The 14621-nt window shown below is 48.1% G+C and overlaps 1 protein-coding gene across 1 annotated transcript in view; it reads left to right on the plus strand.

Annotated features, from left to right (window-relative positions):
• CTNNBL1 (catenin beta like 1) overlaps window positions 1-14621 on the plus strand; it is a 185939-nt gene that overhangs the window by 49067 nt on the left and 122251 nt on the right. Inside the window, exon 4 of the mRNA XM_004612494.3 lies at window positions 14434-14573. Coding sequence (XP_004612551.1) covers window positions 14434-14573 — 140 coding nt within the window. The remainder of the gene's footprint in view (window positions 1-14433; window positions 14574-14621) is intronic.

Below are 14621 nucleotides of genomic sequence, written 5' to 3' on the forward strand. Positions count from 1 at the left end.
TCGGGCGTTTCTCCTGCGTGGAGGAGCAAGGCCTTCCCCGCAAGGCTGTCAGGGTGAGATGGGAATAAGGGCAGGTGATCTGCTTAGTGCCGGGAACTCAGTGTTTGGGAAGTGAGAGTTGGGCTGGGTGTTACTGGGCGTCTGGGAGGCGGAGTGCTGTGCTAGGGACTCGTATCCGTTGGTCAGTCTTGAATCCTAACCAATGGTCTAGTTTTTTAAAAAAAATTATATATGTATAAATGTTCTAAATCTCTTTCTCTTCCTGTCTCTCTCCCTCCCCGGACATATACTTTTAATGAATCTTAATATGCCCAAGGCCCCCAGGCAATTAGGAGTTGAATGGTAAAGTCTTTGCACTCCAGTTTATAGGTTACTAGGGAGACTATAAATACATGGGAGAAGAAAATATATTTTAAAAGAGATGCAAGCAGGGACTGGAGCGATAGCACAGCGGGTAGGGCGTTTGCCTTGCACTCGGCCGACCTGGGTTCAATTCCCAGCATCCCATATGGTCCCCTGAGCACCGCCAGGGGTAATTCCTGAGTGCAGAGCCAGAAGTAACCCCTGTGCATCGCTGGGTGTGACCCAAAAAGCAAAAAAAAAAAAAAGAGAGAGATGCAAGCAGAGAGCCGGGGGACCACGGAGGCAGAAACGCAGACAAGTTAGAGGTGCTGGTGGCGTTTGAGCTGCCCTGAGGAGGGGTTTGGATATTTTTGTTTGTGTGATTTTTGGTTTTGGGGCCCCACTCAGCAGTGCTGCAGGCTGACTCCTGGCTCTGCACTCAGGGATCACTCCCGGTGGGGCTCAGAGGAGCACCGGGGGATGGGACCTAGATCAGCCGCCTACACTACAAGCGCCCTGCCGCTGCACTATCGCTCGTCTCCTGATTTTGACTCTTTGGTTTCAGGGCCACACCTGGTTATGTTCAGGGCTGACTCCTGGCTCTATACTCAGGATCACTCCTAGTGGGATCGGTGATCATGTGGGATGCCGGGGTTGAGCCTGGGTTGGCCGTGTGCAAGGCAAGCGCCCTGCCCACTGAACTATGGCTCCAAGCCCTGATGTTGATTTTAATGAGCAAAAAAGGCACTTGGGAAGGCCCGACAGTCAGTAGGGGGTTGAGAGTGGTGATGGCTGGAGAAGAGGACTGTGAGGGAGAGGGGGTGTGGGGGAGAGGGGTATGAGGGAGAGAGGGGTGTGGCGGAGAGAGGGGTGGGGAAGAGGAGAGAAGGGGAGTAGGGTGGGGAGGGGAGACCAGGCACCTCAGCTGATTCAGGCTGCTGCCACGTTTGCTTCTGACCAACACCAGATAGTAGCATTTTTCCTAATGTGGATGCGCTTGATGGTCCAGATGACAGATGTAGTGATTATTATATGTTGCATGTAAAACTGTGTGTGTGTGTATATATATACATATATATACACATATATATACATACATATATATACATATATATACACATACATATATATATATACACACACACATATATATGTATGGGGTATATGTATGGGGGGTGATCAATCTCTTGTTATGTTGCCCCCCCAAAAAAATATATATTAAGGAGCAGATTATATGTGGTGTGGTTCAAGTTAAAAAGAAGTTTAAATTTATGTATCTATGCCTAAGTAGAGTGAAGGACAGAAAGTCCTTAACTGCACTCACCTTTCCCTCATTTCCCTAGAGAGAGTCCATGGGCTCTCCTGTGCATGTCCTTCTGGATCTTTCTGTATGCTTAATTTTATATAAATATGTCTATTTTTCCACCATACAGACCTGTTCTGTACCTTAATTTTGACTTTGATCACTTTTACATCAGGACCTGCTTTTTATTTATTTATTTTTACCTTTTTGGGTCACACCAAGCGATGCTTAGGGGTTACTCCTGGCTCTACCCTCAGGAATTACTCCTGGCATTGCTTGGGGGACCATATGGGATGCCCAGTATCGAACCTGGGTCTGCCGCATGTAAGGCAAATGCCCTATGCACTGCACTATCACTTTGGCCCCTGGGACCTGCATATTTATCTTATGTGTTATGATAGGTGCATAATATTTATTTTTCTTTTGCGGTACTGAGATTCACTTCTTATTTTCAGAAGTTTTGTTACTTAAAATACAGGCTTTTATGGACAAAGTCGCATTGACTTGCCATGTACCTTTGTGTACATGCACTTCTTTAAGATAAATACCCAACTGTTGTTATTTATTATATATAATCTGTATATATAAAAAACAAATTGAAGGGCCTACACATTTTATTTATTTGTTTTGGGGCCACACCCAGTGATGCTCAGGGGTTACTCCTGACTCTGCACTCGGGAATTACTCCTGGCGGTGCTCAGGGGACCATATCGGGTGCTGGGGATTGAACCCGGGATGTCTGTGTGCAAGGCAAGTGCCCTACCCATTGTACTATTGCTCCGGTGCCTGCGTCTGCACATTTTAAGCTTTGTAGCTACTGCCGTTCCACACTTAATTCTTTTGATTTATTTATTTTAAAACTCCCATTAGTTGTCCTCTTTGCTTGTGTTCTTGCCCTCGGCCAATGTGATCAGTTTTAACCGTTTTTTTTCCTATTGTTATCTACTACTACTACTACTACTACTACTGCTACTACTACTTCCTGTTGCTCATCAATTGGGCACCAGTAACATCTCCATTGTGAGACTTGTTGTTACTGTTTTTGGCATATTGAGTATGCCACGGGTAGCTTGCCAGGCTCTGCCATGAAGGCAAGAACTCTCGGTAGCTTGCCGGGCTCTCCGAGAGGGGTGGATCAGCCGTGTGCAAGGCGAATGTCCTACCTGCTACGCTATCACTCCAGCCTATTGTTATATTGTTTTTTATTTTTATTTTCTTTGGGGGGCGGTGCTGGGACTTGAACTTGGGGCCTCACACAGGGAAGTCTCATGTTCTACTACCAAGCCACACCAGTGTTGTTAACTCTTTACCAGATGATCTTCCTGCAGTCGGGTCTGCATTCCCATTCCGAGTCGGGAATGCGTCTTGCTTGTCTCCGAGTTACCCACCACCCTGACTGCCCGGCCGAGGACCCGTACTTGTGTGCTCAGCAAACACGGGAGAGCTGAGATGGTTGATGGCATCTTTATTTATTTTATTGCTATCTTTGTCACTGCCATCTTTATTATATTCCCATTGCTTGGAACCTTTGGATGCATTTATGGGCAGCTAAGCCATAGGTTGGTAACACTGGGCTTTTAAGAAATGCCATTTACTTATTGCAGTGCTAGAATTGTGTTTGCCCAGTTGATAGTTAGATTTCAATCAATTCACAGCAATGAGTTTATGCAGGTTTTGGTCAACATCTCCATCTCAGATATATTCCAGTGCAGAGATTCCCAAACTCATTCAAACCCCGATGCTCTCTTAAAAAAAAAAAAAAAAAAATCTCGGGGCTGGAGTGATAACACAGTGGGGAGGACATTTGCCTTGCATGTGGCCAACCCGGATTCGAATCCCAGCATCCCATATGGTCCCCCGAGCACCGCCAGGAGTAATTCCTGAGTGCAGAGCAAGGAGTAACCCCTGTGCATCGCCGGGTGTGACCCAAAAAGCAAAAAAAAAAATCTTTCAACTTGTCCCTGTAAATCCTTTCTTAGTTGGGCAGACAAGCCGGGAGCAGCCCCCCGGGGTTCTGAGGCAGCTTCTGCTCCCTAAATCTTTCCTGTAGAGCCTCCCCAGTGTCTACCCCCTGCCCCACCCCTACCCCTTCTGCCTCCAACTGGGACAGTTGCCCACTTTGGGAAACATGGCACTATTATATTTTAATTCACAAACGGATCTTCAGAAGGTATTATTTTATTTAGAATAAGCCAGTGTTTTCTGCTTGCAAAATTGAGCCAGACGGATTTCAAAATGTCTGAACATTTGAAAACTGAAATTATGCATGAAGAAAATTTTTTCCCCATGTCTAAAAGCAGTTCGGAAACTACCTTGTGTTTTAACCTTGAGTTCTTGAATTCTTAGTGGCGCAGTGTCTTTTATAGTTCTCATAGACCAGCGAGGTGCAATTAAGATGAAAATTGCCAGAGCACATTTGAATGAAACTTTCCGGTTGATATCAGAAACACTCAAATTTATTTTCCCATATACGCAATTGTCATTTTGATTGCATACCCCAAAATGCCTCTCTGCGTTTGGCTGCATTTTAGATTCGATTGGCAATTCTCCTTCTGTAGCCTGTACTTGGCACCCCGTGATCTTTCTCCCCGACGGAGTGGTTGTTCTTCCCTGCTAGTCTCTTTAAAGATTCCCTACCCCCCCTACCCCCTGCTCCCCCCGCCCCCCTGCCCCCGATTTTTGCAGGGACAGAATCATTTCAGTGGTGCTTAAATTTAGTCTTAGGACCCCTCGACACTCTTAAATTATGGAGTACCCCCAAGGTGCTTAGAAAAGTATTGAGTATCCCAAGAGATCTTAGAAAATTCTGGAAAGCACAGGAATACATGAGCACATATTTCATTAGCTGTCAGGGCAGCGATATTACTGTATGGTGTGTAGAACTCTGGAAAACACCACTATATATTTGTGAAAGAATACGGGGGAGGGGGATGAATGTTTTGTAATTAAAAAAAAAAAACGGGCTGGAGCAATAGTACACGGGTAGGGCGGTTGATCGTGTTCGATCCCCAGCATCCTTGATGGTCCCCCAAGCACTGCCAGGAGGAATTCCTGAGTGCAGAGCCAGGAGTAACCCCCTGAGTATTGCCGGGTGTGACCCAAAAAGCCAAAACAAACCAAAAGACAAATTAAAAAGACCCCAGATTTGATCTGATAGACCCTTGCCAGGCTCGGGACGCCCGCGTGGTGACAGCTGGCCTTGTGGCGGCAGGCCTCCTTCGGTTTGGTTGCCTCTCTAGCTATTCTGACCGCTGCTAGTCCTTTCCTAATCCTCTGTTTTGTGGCTGAAGGAGAATATCCTGCTGGTCTGAAGCAAATGCAGGCGGGCAGGCAGGCAGAACTTTCTGTCGTACCAGATGGAACGCCTGACCCCCGCCCAGCCCGGGTTACTGTTTTAATATGTTGCTCTGTTGCTTTCCCATTGACCTCAAACTTGATCTTTTTCCCCAGCTGTGAGTCATCTGTTACTTAAGGTACGTCCGTGCCCTCCACAGCCCTCCACAAATACTGGGAGCATGTGCCCGAGGCAAATAGACTTGTCCTGTGTCAGCGAAAAAAAAGAAAATGTCCTCTGGTAGCCTAGCAAACTGGAGAGGACCTAGGTTCTCCAGCACCTACTGTGTGCCCACTCTAGTAGGCACTTTCTGCTTACTGCCCTTTTCAGTACACGCAAATTCGGCTAGGAGGACAGTGAAATTCAGTTGGGTTTTTTTTTTGAGATTGGTTAGTTTACTATTATTCGCCTCCTTCACTGGCTTTTGAAGGCCCTTTGCCCCGTGTTCCAGTGGTATTCCCTGAAGAACACCAGAGACTCTTTAAAATTTACTGTATTTTAGAAGCTGGGTAGAAGCTCCAAGAGAACAGCAATGGGAATTCTTTGCGCGTCTCTTGGTTATAACCTGACTGTGGCACAGCGGCTGGCACCGAGCATGGACCCAGTACATGCATGTTGGTGCAGTGCTCAGGAGCACACACCTGTAGGTAGTGTGAGTATAACCCTGGTCAGTCCCATCCCCAAGTTCAGGCATTTCTGAGTGTATTGTCATTACTCATGTGACACTTGAGTGTTACGGTGGCTTGTTTGGGCACAGCAGGGGGTAGAGCGGGAGTTTGAGCTACATCTGGTTGGTCTGGGGTGGATCCTGGCTTTGTGCTCAGGGATCACTCCTGCAGAACTTCAGGAAACCATAAGTGGTGCCGGGGATCTAACTAGGGTCTGCTGACAACAAGTCAGATACTTTAACTCCTGTCCTATCTCTTTGGTCCCCAATCCAGTGGTATTTTTCTGATGATTCCCATCTCAGAGATAACTTTCTCACTGCTTTTACATTTTGATAGTTTTCAGAATTTCTAGACTTAAAATGCCTGGCAATGCTCAAGGGTTACTCGTGGCTCTGCACTCAGGGATCACTCCTGGTGGTGCTTGGGGACCATTTGGGATGCTGGGGATCGAATCCAGGTCAGTCACGTGCAAGGCAAGCGCCCTACTTGCTGTAGTATTATTACTATGTCCCCTAAAAACAGTTTAAAACTACATATTTGGGAGAATTTCAGGTATTGAAAAAAGTATAGTCTATTCTCACTACTAATTCTTAATTTTTTTTTTCTTCACTGTGTTACCCAGTGACAGGATCTAATTATCAAAACAAACCAACCAACAAAACCCCCTTTTCGTCATTTGGCAGCTCTGATTCTTGGTCTTCTACTCTGAACAGAAAGGGACTTACGGGCTGGAGCGATAGTACAGCGGCGAAGGCTCTGGCCTTGCACACAGCGGACCTAGGCTCAATCCCCAGCATCAACCCCGAGCCCCGCCAGAAGTAAGCCCTGAGCACTGCGGGTTTGGCTCATAAAACAAAACTGAAAGAAAGAAAGAGGAAAGAAAAGAACTTGAGTCAATTCACCCAGCAGAGGCTCAGCCCGGCCCCCCGGTCCGTCTTGGAGAGTGGCTCCCCGACCAGATGTCCCCCACCTTTGGTGTCATCTCATCAGCGTCATGGCTCTATATTATCTCTTTTAAGCGCCCTAAAATCCCAGCAGCATTTTGTGGCCGCCGCTTTCCTCTGGCCCATCTGCCGCGTGTCTGCAGTGGATCAGGGCCGGGCGCCCAGCGATGAATGACAAGTAGGCTGGCGCCCAGCAGAACTATTTCACGGTCTGATTTGTATGGCGGGTGCCGGCGACGGGCAAGTCCACACTCTGTCTCTCCCGCCCCCCGCATTCGTATTTGACTTCTCCCCTCGCCGCAGCGCTCTTTGCGCGCCAGATAATTGTCTTTCTGTTAGATTTGACGTATCTCCGTGACCTGTCAGGGACCTTCCGAATTGCTTCTGTCAGTGGCCGTGTTCACCGCCTCTTGTAAGCTTTGTGTTGTTACTTGAGGGGTTGATTTAAAATTAGGAATAAAATAAAATAGTTGATCGAGACAGACTTCAGACTAGAGAGCCATGCATGATACTATCAGAAGTTTCTCTTCAGGCTGACACTCATTGATTATCAGCAAAAAAGCCAAATAATTTCCTTTTTCTTTTCTTTCTTTCTTTTTGTTTTTGGGTGTGTGTGTGTGTGTGTGTGTGTGTGTGTGTGTGTGTGTGTGTGTGTGTGTGTGTGTGTGTGTGTGTGTGTGTGTGTGTGTGTGTGTGTGTGTGTGTGTGTGTGTGTGTGTCACCCAGCTGTGCTCGGAGCTTGTTCCTGGCTCTCTGATCAAGAGTCACTCCTGGAGGTGCTTGGGGGACCATGTGGGGTGCCGAGTTCAGTTGTATGCAAGCCAAGTGCCCTGCCCACTTTTCTGTTACTCTGGCTAGCCCCAAATCATTTTCTCATATTCATTATTTTTTTGTTTGGGCCGGAAAGGTAATACAGGGGTTCAGGGCACCTGCCTTGAATGCAGCTGACCTGGTTTGGTCCCAGGTACCACATATCGTCCCCTGAGTACCACCAGGAGTGATCCCTGAGCACAGAGCTGTGAATAGACACTGGATATGGTTGGGTATGCCCCCTGTCCCCCACGCCACCAAAAAAGGCAATAAAGCGGTCACTTCCTTAAAACATTCTTTTTTGTCAAATTACTGTTCAGATATCAGACTTTTTAGAAGCACTATATGAGACAAATGAAACTTAGAGTTATGCTGAGCCTCTTAAGTTCAGAGATTATGACTGTCTGCTGCCCCTTGGAATATCTGAGTTTCGGTGTCAGAGAGATGGCACAAGGGTTAGGACACAGGGGTTGTTCCCTCAGCCCACCAGGCGAAATCCCTAAGCACACGGCTAGGAGTAAGTCTGCACTGGCCCTTCAGTGATGATTTTAATTTGGCTTCTATGCTTTGGTTAATCGGAAACTAGTGATTTCTGCTTCACCTCCAACTGTAATCTATTTGTTAAAATGATGGACGAATTCTTTAAAAAATGTGTATGAGGGGCTAGAGTGATAGTACAGTGGGGAGGGCATTTGCCTTGCATCGCATATGGTCCCCTGAGCAACGCCAGGAATTCCTGAGTGCAGAGCCAGGAATAACCCCTGAGCATCACCAGCTATAACACCCCCCCAAAAGCAATAAAACAAGTAACTAAAATCTTGACCTTAAAAAAATATAAGATTTCCAGCCCTCAAAATAAAAGTGGTAGGAGGTGGAAGGGATCTTGATCAAATGATTTAGATATTTACTTGTAATAATAATCAGGTGCTTGTAGACACATTTTGAAAAAGAAGAATAACGAGGGGCTGGAGGAGTAGTACAGCATGGAGGCCATTTGCCTTGTGGCCAACCTAGGTTTGATCCCCAGCATCCCATATGGTCCCCCAAGCTCACCAGGAGTAGTTGCTGAGTGTAGAGCCAGGAGTAATCCCTCAGTATCCCGGGTGTGACCCAAAAGCTGCCTCCCCCCAAATAAAAAAGCATATTGTATAAATTAAGTGGAAAATATTTTTTTGGTTCTTTCCTTGGCAGCACAGAGATTAATTTCCTTAATATATAGATTTCTTATAAATAAGCAAATAAGATGTACGTCCTGATTTTAAAATGGCCAGTGGGAAATTCAAGCAACTAGTAAATATTAACAAAATTGTAGCATTCTTCGTATCAGAAACATGAAACAAAATAGTTCTATTTCCCATCTCAAATTATAGGAGGTAAAAAATAGATAATACTGCTTTTGAAGAAGAAGTGAAGGGAAATAGATTATATTTTTCACACTGTTGGTACTTTCTGGCAGGATATCAAGATCTCATAGTTATCCATACTCCTTGGTTTACTAATTTATTTTTCTTGGCTGTGTCAGGACTGGAGCGATAGCACAGTGAGTAGGGCATTTGCCTTGCACGTGGCCGACCTGCGTTCGATTCCTCTGCCCCTCTCGGAGAGCCTGGCAAGCTACGAGAGTATCCTGTCCGCATGGCAGAGCCTGGCAAGCTCCCCATGGCTTATTCGATATGCTAAAAAGCAGTAACAACAAGTCTCACAATGGAGACGTTACTGGTGCCCGCTCGAGCAAATCAATGGGCAATGGGACAACAGTGCTACGGTGCTACTCTTGGAGTCTGGGTAGGGTGTGTTCTGTGAAGTTTGCAGCTGCGCAGTCCAAGAAAAGCAAATCGATGAACAATGGGATGACAGTGCTACAGTGCAGTGCATGTCAGAGACTGAACTTAGGGCATCACAGCTTATCAGGCAAGTGTGAGTGACGTCCTGGCCATAGATAATTTTGAGTTGGCAGTTTCCTTCCTGTGGGTTTATCCTAACACAGTAATTAAGAATTACCTGCATTGCAGTGATACTTGGTGTAAGGGGAGGGGAGGAGAAATCAAAAACATTCTGAGTTCCTGACAGAAAGGGATTGGTAAAATATACCATAGCTCTTCCTTGACACATCAGTTTGTGTTAGGACAAGGGTTTCAGATGGGCTTGATCTCTAGCTCTTGCTGTGAAGGGTGGATCTTCTCCTTGGCGCGTAGTGCTGAGCTGGGTTCTCCAGCTGGCCAGCCCCACTGGGGTCCTGGTGGGATTGTGGATTGCGTTGCGGAGGTAGGGCGGGGCGGAGAGCATGCCAGCCATGTCAGAGACTGGCTTTTCTGACTGTAGATTCTGTGATAAGGGCAGTTGTTCAGCCTGTGTTAACAGCCACTACAAAGATTGAATCTAGAGCTACGAACGGGGGGGGGGGTGGGGGGGGCAGGCGACTTCTGAGCAGGGTGCCAGTTCCGGAAGCCGATTTACAGGACCAGAATCTTATCAATAGTTCTAGGTCGCTAAAGAGATAAGATTATGGATGATGTCTGTTTACTTTTCCTCTTTAAAAAAAAAAAATCAATGTAATATTTTATCGGAAGGTGCATAAAAATTAATCAGTTGCTTTGCTTCTTGACTGAAATATCAATCCTGCTGCCTCCTATAGGAATCAGTAATTACTTTTATAACTCCGAGGCAAAGTCATTTGTAAAGACAATCTTCATTGAGACCTTTCTGCACTTAGGACTCGTCCGTCATTAACAAGTACCGGTTTCAAGACAGTTACAGAGTACAGGTACACTGAGTACAGTGAGAACGCCTGCGCACGGATGTGGGCCACAGAGAGAGTGCAGTGGGTGCAGCGCCTGTGCGACCAACCTGGGGGTTCGATACCTGGCACCCCATATTGCCCCTCAAGCCCACCAGAAGTAATTCCTGAGTGCAGAGCCAGAAGTTACCCCTAGCACCGCCAGGTGTGGCCCCAAACCCTCCCCTGCCGCCCACCCCCACTCCCAGAGAAAGCACCACTGCCTGCCGTACCATGTGGATGAAGAGTTAAATTATAGTGGTGCTCTATGGAAGTTCTAAGATCTTTTTCCCCACCTGTATGTATGCTTAGATTTGGTGTGCAAGTAAATCACTGTTTCGTTCATTTTAGTAAGATGAACGGGTTAGGAAAAGAAAAGATTTTGATGACCAACTCCCAAATCTTGTGGATATTCTTGTTTTTTTTGTTTGTTTGTTTATCTATTTATTTATTTATTTATTGCTTTATTCTAGTTAACCTGAACAGGAAAATATTTTTAGTGAGCTGAGTAAAGACTCCATTAGAGTGGGATGTCTTGAAGTACTCTGACAAGTCACGTGTATCTCGCAGTACTTTGGTGCTTTGGTGTTTTTTTCTCTTTTTGCTTCAAACCATCCCCTACCCCGACCCCACCCCAGGGTGTCCTCCCCCACCTTTTTTTTTTTTTTCCAACCTGTGAATCTTCGCTACCCTTTCTGACTTCCACAAAATGGTGACAGGGAACTGCCACTGCTTGGGCGACTTTTCCTGTCTCGTTTTTGAGTGGCTGGTTCAGTGTGTGTCAAGTCGAGAGCCCCACCGGACGGCCCAGCAAGGGGGGGCAGGGTCGTAGCCTCCCTGGGTGCACATGGGGGCTGGTTTTTGTTCACTTCTGGGTAGTAGTTTGGGGGGGTGCTCAGTGGGCCAGGTAAGTTTGGGGCCTCTAGTAACTGGGTGCAGACCTGCTTTCTCAGAGTTCTGCCACAGCCCGTCTTTGCCCCCCACCCGTCTCACTCCTCAGTGATGGACACGTGACGCTTTTTATACACACTCTGCATAACTTAGTATTGTGGAGTCCATCAAAAAAAAAAAGATTTTTCAGTTTTGAGAACTCTGCAGTCTTACATTTATTCTCAGGAAAATTTTGTGTGTGTGTGTGTGTTTCTGTGTCTGTGCACGCACACGTGTGCACATACACATAAAGTATGTTTATAGCGTGAAAGTATCTAAACAGGCATATGTATAGACGTGTTTTTGCTTGCGCCTGGATTATCTGTGAGCCTCGTGGGCCGCTGACCCACGCAGGTGTTTATACCTGCGTCATCAAGGGGTTTTTTTCTGTGATTTTCTCCCTCTTCCAGCAATTCAAATTGCTGAACATTTTGCTTTTTCAGATACATTTGCTGAGCAATGAATGAGTCCAGGTCTTGGCTTCGATGGTCTGTGCTTCTTTTAAGTCCTGACTCTCCTGTTCTCAAAAAACTTTCAGCAGGGCAATCCAGTCCAACCCGACTGCAGCCACCCGAGGAAGCACTGCCCCCTGGCTTTCCCCCTCGGACTGACCATCAAGGGACCCTCCTCTCGGCAGTTGCCATTCCTGGTGCACTTCCTTTTCCCAACTTAATCTGGAAGTTGAGCGGTGTTGTTCAGAATGCGTGTTCGGTTTCAGCGCAGCCATGAAATGGCTCCCGTTTGTGGCGGGGAGGTCTCGAAGGGGCGTTCCTTCCTGCCTGCGTGTTTGCGTGTGCCGTGCCTTGAGCTACCTCCGCATCTTCTCCGACTTTCGGCTGGAGGAGCCTGCGTGCTCCGGCAGGGCCTCGTCTCTGTCCTTGGGCACCAGCTCGGCGCCTCTTTCATTCAGGCCCGGTGGCAGCCGCCCTCTGTCCTCTCAAGATAACATTGTGCCTCTTGGTAGACTCGGCTGTGTCAGGTTTTAGAAGGGTTGTCTTTCTTTACGCCCCCACCCCTTTTTTTTTTTCTTTTTGGGTCACACCCAGCGATGCTCAGGGCTTACTCCTGGCTCTGCACTCAGAAACTACTCCTGGCAGGATGTCGGGGATTGAACCCGGGTCGGTCACGTGCAAGGCAAGCACCCTCCCCGCTGGACTGTTGCTCCAGCCCTCTTTACCAGTTTTTTAAAATAAGTTTTGTATAATTAGAAAAATTACATCAACGTTATCATTACAAATAGTAATGGGGTAAATGAGTGGTAAGTGGGTATTGTTCAGAGTGGGCATGTTTGGGGGCAGGTGACGTAGCTCGTAGGGTCATGTATATACTTTGTCTATAGGAGGCCTGGGTTCCATTCCTGACGCTGCGTGGAGTGACCCCAGAGCCCTGCTCCGTGTGGTCCCCCAACCAAAATAACTAGTGGCAGGAGAGAGTACGGCAGGTAAAAAGCTTTTTTTTTTTGCACCTAGTGAATCCGGGTTCGATCCCAGGCACAGCGTATGGTCTCCCAAAGCCGGGAGTGACCCCAGAGCACTGCCAGCGGTGGCCCAAAAGCCAGCAAAAAATTTTAATAATTAAGTGGGTGTGTTTTATGGAACTGTAAGCTCTAGATTTTTGTTCTCTGAGAAGCCAGATTTCTGGGCAGGTGGCATTTTGCCAGCAACTCTGCATCTGGAAATTGATGAATTCTTGACGATTTCAAGAATCCCTGCTTACGTTTTCTTTTCTTTGTGGCCTCAGTTCAATTAAGAAAGCATCTGTGGAAATGTAGAGACAAAAGAGATGATTCCTGCCTTTGAGAAGCATGTATTCTAGGTAAGATAGACATGTCATAATAGCATGTAGGAGAAGAAATGAGAGGAATACTGATAGACATATATATGTACACACATGTATATATCTCAGGCTTTCATTTTTTAAAAAGGTGCTTTAGATCAATGGCTGAATAAATAGCAGTGCTCCTGTAGCACTGCGGCACTGTTGTCCCGTTGTTCATTGGTTTGCTCAAGCGGGCACCAGTCATGTCTCCATTGTGAGACTTGTTGTTACTGTTTTTGGCATATCGAATACACCACGGGGACCTCGCCAAGCTCTGCCGTGCGGGCGGGATACTCTTGGTAGCTTGCCGGGCTCTCCGAGAGGGATGGAGAAATCGAACCCGGGTCGGCTGCATGCCAGGCAAACGCCCTACTCGCTGTGCTAAAAGAAAGAAATAAGTGCTTTAGGGGCTAAGGACGGCACAGCAGATAGGGCACTTGCCTTGCGCAGAGCCCACCAGGGTTTGTTCCCCGGCACCACCTGTGGTTCCCTGAGCACTGCCAGGAGTCATCCCTGAGCACCTCCAGAGGTGACCCCAAGGACCAAGACAAAACCAAAAAGCGTGCTTTATGTATTCATTTCACCTTTACCCAGCGCACGAGATAGGTGTCCTCCTGACCCTGCGCACGGAGGAAGACACTGGGGCTCGGGAGGCTGCGTGAGGGCAGCTCCTCCGGCCCAGGCCCAGGCCGTCCGGCTCCGGCGTCTGCCCTGCGCTCACCCCTGTCAGCTGCGGTTCCTTTGCGGCCCACAGACGGGGGTCGTTTCCCCTCAGAACACACCTCCCCGCCGTGGCATTTCTTGCTGCCAGACCCTGGAGGAGGCGGGCGGCGCTGTGGGCAGGGCCGAGGTGTGTGGGGGAAGCTCAGCTGTGGAAATGATGGACGTGTCTCAGCACATCCTCGTGGTCTGTCAGGGAAGACATGCGCTTTCCCGTGGGGCCTGCCTCTTAGTCAGCTCCCCAGAGGAGGGGAAGGTATTTGGGGGCATCAAGAGAGTTTCAGTCTCCACCTGTGGACACGGGAGGTGGGGCGGGGAGGGGGGGCAGATTCGGTCCTTGTGCTGAAGTGGTGACTTAGAGTGGCCCCTTTTGGCTTCAGAGCATAATGGTGCTCAAGGCCACCCAGTAGATTGCCACAGCAAGGTGGGGGGGGGGGTAGCTAATCCCCGGGATGAACGGGCGGGCAGGCGGGCGGGCGGATCACTTAATGCTGCGAAATACTTTGGGTGCCTCTAAAAGGCAACTTCTGACTGCGCGAGTGAAGGCGATCCTATAATGAGATCTGAATCCAAGATTGATTTTTGTAATGAGGAAATCGATTTCCCGAGGAAATTGTGTGACACTGTGATGTTTGGACGCATGTACTTCTTGGTTGGTCTGTCGTCGACGTTTTGACAGATCGTCCCTCCGCCTGGGACCCCCGCTGCTGCTCCGCGTCCCTCGTCCCCCCCGGCCGAGGACGGCAGCCTTGCCCTTCCAGTGACGCTGTCTCCTTTCCCCCTCCTAGGTTTATGGAATCCGAGCTGGACCTCAACGACATCATCCAGGAGATGCACGTGGTGGCCACCATGCCCGACCTGTACCACCTCCTGGTGGAGCTGAACGCCGTGCAGTCCCTCCTCGGCCTGCTGGGGCATGATAACACAGATATCCTTTCCGAGCCGGCCCCCGCGGGCGAGCGGGGCGGGGGAGTGC

Source organism: Sorex araneus, chromosome 5 (assembly GCF_027595985.1).
Source record: "Sorex araneus isolate mSorAra2 chromosome 5, mSorAra2.pri, whole genome shotgun sequence".
Classification (NCBI taxonomy): domain Eukaryota; kingdom Metazoa; phylum Chordata; class Mammalia; order Eulipotyphla; family Soricidae; genus Sorex; species Sorex araneus.